Below are 3235 nucleotides of genomic sequence, written 5' to 3'. Positions count from 1 at the left end.
CCCATCCCCATCAAGCACAGCCACACTCCCGAGACAGGTGTCATCTGTGTGACGAGATCCGGCCGTTCTCTTCACCCCTTCCAACATCCCCACCAGAGAGGGGTGGTCACCCGACAGCCCTCCCTACTGCCGCAGCACCCCAGGGAGGGGGCGCGGAGGGATGCTGGAGCCCCAGGTCACGCTGCGCCTCCCGGGGAGTGAATCAGCAGCGCCCGGGGCAGGAGCCGAGCGGAGCCGTGCGCAGGCTGCAGGGGCGGAGGTTTTGCACTCGCTCTCTCCTGGCCAGCGATAAATAGGAGGCGGCTGCGAGTGCTGCCAAAGCTTCTTTCCGTCGCTCAACGCGTCCGACAGCAGGCACCCAGCCCAGCCCGACATGGACTCTCAGGACTGCCCTTGTGCCACAGGTAAGGCAGCGTTTCCTTCCATCCCGGGGAGCAGCGCGAGCCCCAGCATCCCTGCGAGAACGACGACACTCCCGCCCGCCGGCCTCCTCCGCCATCCCCATGTTCTCTCTGGCACGGGCTGGGCCAGCAGCTGAAGTCCTCTCCCAGCACTGCGGTGTCACACTGGGAGCATCTCACTGCAGAGCGGCTGGGAATGCCGTGACCTCCCCTCTGAGGGAGGCTGAAGCATCAGTGGACGCTCGGAGAGGACGCAGTGCTGTTCCCCGCGGATCTCTGTGTTGTTGGTATCCCCTCCCATCACCTCTTCTCAACCTTTTTTTCTCCATCCTTTTCTCCATGTTTTAGGTGGCACCTGCACTTGCGGGGACAACTGCAAATGCAAAAACTGCAAATGCACATCGTGCAAAAAAGGTAAGAGCCTCCTGAGCTCCCCTGAGCCCCTCGAGGGGGAGGGGACAGAAGCATTTGGGGGGTTTTCACTACTCATCCGTGTATGCACCGAATCAAATCAGTCTTAGCATTGCCAGAGGCAAGTTTATTCCTCACGTATGGTTTCCCCCCTTCCAAAGGAGTACAATGTGAATCCCACACCCTCTCTACGCAATACAAGTCACTCAATACGACCTAAACCTGAGCATTCCCCTCAATAGCACCTCAGGCTCAGCACAAAGGGATGCTGGGGAGGAAACTGGCACTGGGATTTCTTCTGGGTGCTCCTGATTATGTCACCCACAGCAGAGCCGTGTGCCATGAGGGTTTGCAAAGAGAGGGACTGGGGGAATCCTGAGGAACACCTGGGAGTTCCACACTTTCCCCCCTGTCTCTCCAGTGTCAGCCCTGGCTGCACAAGGCCCCTGGAAGACACTGCCAAGAATGGGGATGCTGCTACAAGGGAGCAACCTGAATACATGGGAGGTCTCCAAAACAGTGGGACCTACCGAACCCCAGCTTGAGACTTCCCGAGAATGTCTTTAATTTTTTCTTGTTTTTATCTCTTCCACAGGCTGCTGCTCCTGCTGCCCAGCTGGATGTGCCAAGTGTGCACAAGGCTGCGTCTGCAAGGGGCCACCCTCTGCCAAGTGCAGCTGCTGCAAATAGGGGACCCCTGGCTGCACATCTGGGGGGGGGCAAAGAAGAATAACCTTATTGTGTATGTTGGTTGTCTTTTTTTATATATGTGTTCAGATTTCTTTAGTGTTTGTCACTTTGACATGTAATAAGCTAGCTAAATAAAGTGATATGTATATAAAGGTCCATAAGGAGCTTGGCACTTCTGTTGGGTGAGGCAGTTTCCCTGGGGAGCGGGAGGACAGTGTGTGTGGGAGGTCATGGCAAAGAGCCTGTGTCTTATTTTTGCTCCTGTCTTCTAATCTTGGCTCTGCTCTCCCGACCAGTAGTTCTGACTCTTGTTTTAACACTTTCCCTACACAACAAGGGATTTCCCCCCCCTCCCATTCTCTTGTTACCCACGGGCAAATCCCATGCTGTCTCCTCCACCAGAGATCCTTGGGGCTAATGAGCAGCTCATTATTACAAGTTTTCATTGTAATAACCACCCAGCCCTGCCCATTTCCAGGGGGAATGTTTCCACAGCAGGTGGGGTGGCAGAGAAACAGGTTTAATTTTCCTCCTGGCAGTTTAGTCGCACTGGCTGGAAGAACCACATTACTTACCCCCCTGCCACCTCTGCCAGCCTGGCTGGGTGCTCCTGGGGAGCCTCAGGTAACCTGGCTCCCCACCATGGGGTGCAGCACACAAAATGGGCCGTGATCCCCACAATAGAGAGTGCGCTGCCTGCAATAGGGTTCAGTGCCTGTGATGGGACATGATGCCCAAACCGGAGTGTGATGCTCACTCTGGTTTGCAATGCCCATACCAGGATCCCAGTGATGGGATGTGATGGGATGCAATGCCTGTGATGGGGTGGAATGCCCACGATGAGGTGGGATGCCTATGCCAGGGTGCAAAGCCCACAATCGGATGTGATGCCTGTAATGCCCATGTCAGGGTGTGATGCTCACTCTGGCCAAGCACAGCCATGCTGCTGCCAGAACGCTGCACCAGGTGCCACGTGCCACTCTGCTGCTTCCCAGGAATATGACGGGTTCTGCCTGTCCCTGCACTCCTCAAGTACAGCCACTTATGTCACCTTTCCTGACCCACCCAGTCACCACTGCCAGGACTCAGCCAGGGATTTGGCACAGCTTACAGCACCCCTGCCCACAAGCTGCTCATGGTGCCAGTCCCTAGGGAATACCCCTTTGTCCCCAGAGGGCTCCTCCTTCAGGGTATCCTGTGAGATGTCACCATCACCCCACACTTCTGACGGGTGCAAAGGCCACCCCTATGTCAGCTGAATTTAGGCAGGGCAGGTATGTGGCAGGCATGGAGCAATCACACTAAACTCCTGCAAAGAGCAGGGTTATCTTTATTCCTTCCAACCCAGAGAGACGTAAGTGCCAATCATACCAAACATCACTGGTGAACTCAAAAGAGTGAAGGAGAGTTTGCTTGTGAGGTTTATCACAAAACATCTGGTTTAACCAGCAAAGCTCACAGAATCACTCTGGCTTTGCTGTCCCCTGTGGGTTTGCACTGGTCCCGCCCCATGGCTCTGTGCAGTGCCCATCCTTGTGCCCCATGGCAGTATGAGGGAGAGCTGTCAGATGCTGTCCCCAGCCTTCAGGGGAAATGTCGGGGGGTGGGGGGAAGACAGAGGTTCCAGCATCCCAACTCTGAGCCCTGAGACCTGGGCAGCTGCATCTGTGCTGCTCATTTTTTGACTGTTATAGAATCAGAGTTGGACCTGGCACTTCTCTACATGGGAACAG

The 3235-nt window shown here is 55.4% G+C and overlaps 1 protein-coding gene across 1 annotated transcript; it reads left to right on the top strand.

Moving 5' to 3' along the window:
* Positions 1 to 373: 373 nt before the first annotated feature.
* Positions 374 to 1502, top strand: LOC134048499 (metallothionein-1). Its single transcript, XM_062500275.1, has 3 exons — positions 374 to 404; positions 750 to 815; positions 1408 to 1502. Exons 1-3 carry the CDS (start codon positions 374 to 376, stop codon positions 1500 to 1502), a joined length of 192 nt encoding a protein of 63 aa, XP_062356259.1.
* Positions 1503 to 3235: the final 1733 nt, after the last annotated feature.

The sequence above is a fragment of the Cinclus cinclus genome, chromosome 11 (genome assembly GCF_963662255.1).
Source record: "Cinclus cinclus chromosome 11, bCinCin1.1, whole genome shotgun sequence".
In the NCBI taxonomy this organism is placed as follows: Eukaryota; Metazoa; Chordata; class Aves; order Passeriformes; family Cinclidae; genus Cinclus; species Cinclus cinclus.
This window is presented reverse-complemented; position numbering and strand designations above follow the sequence as displayed.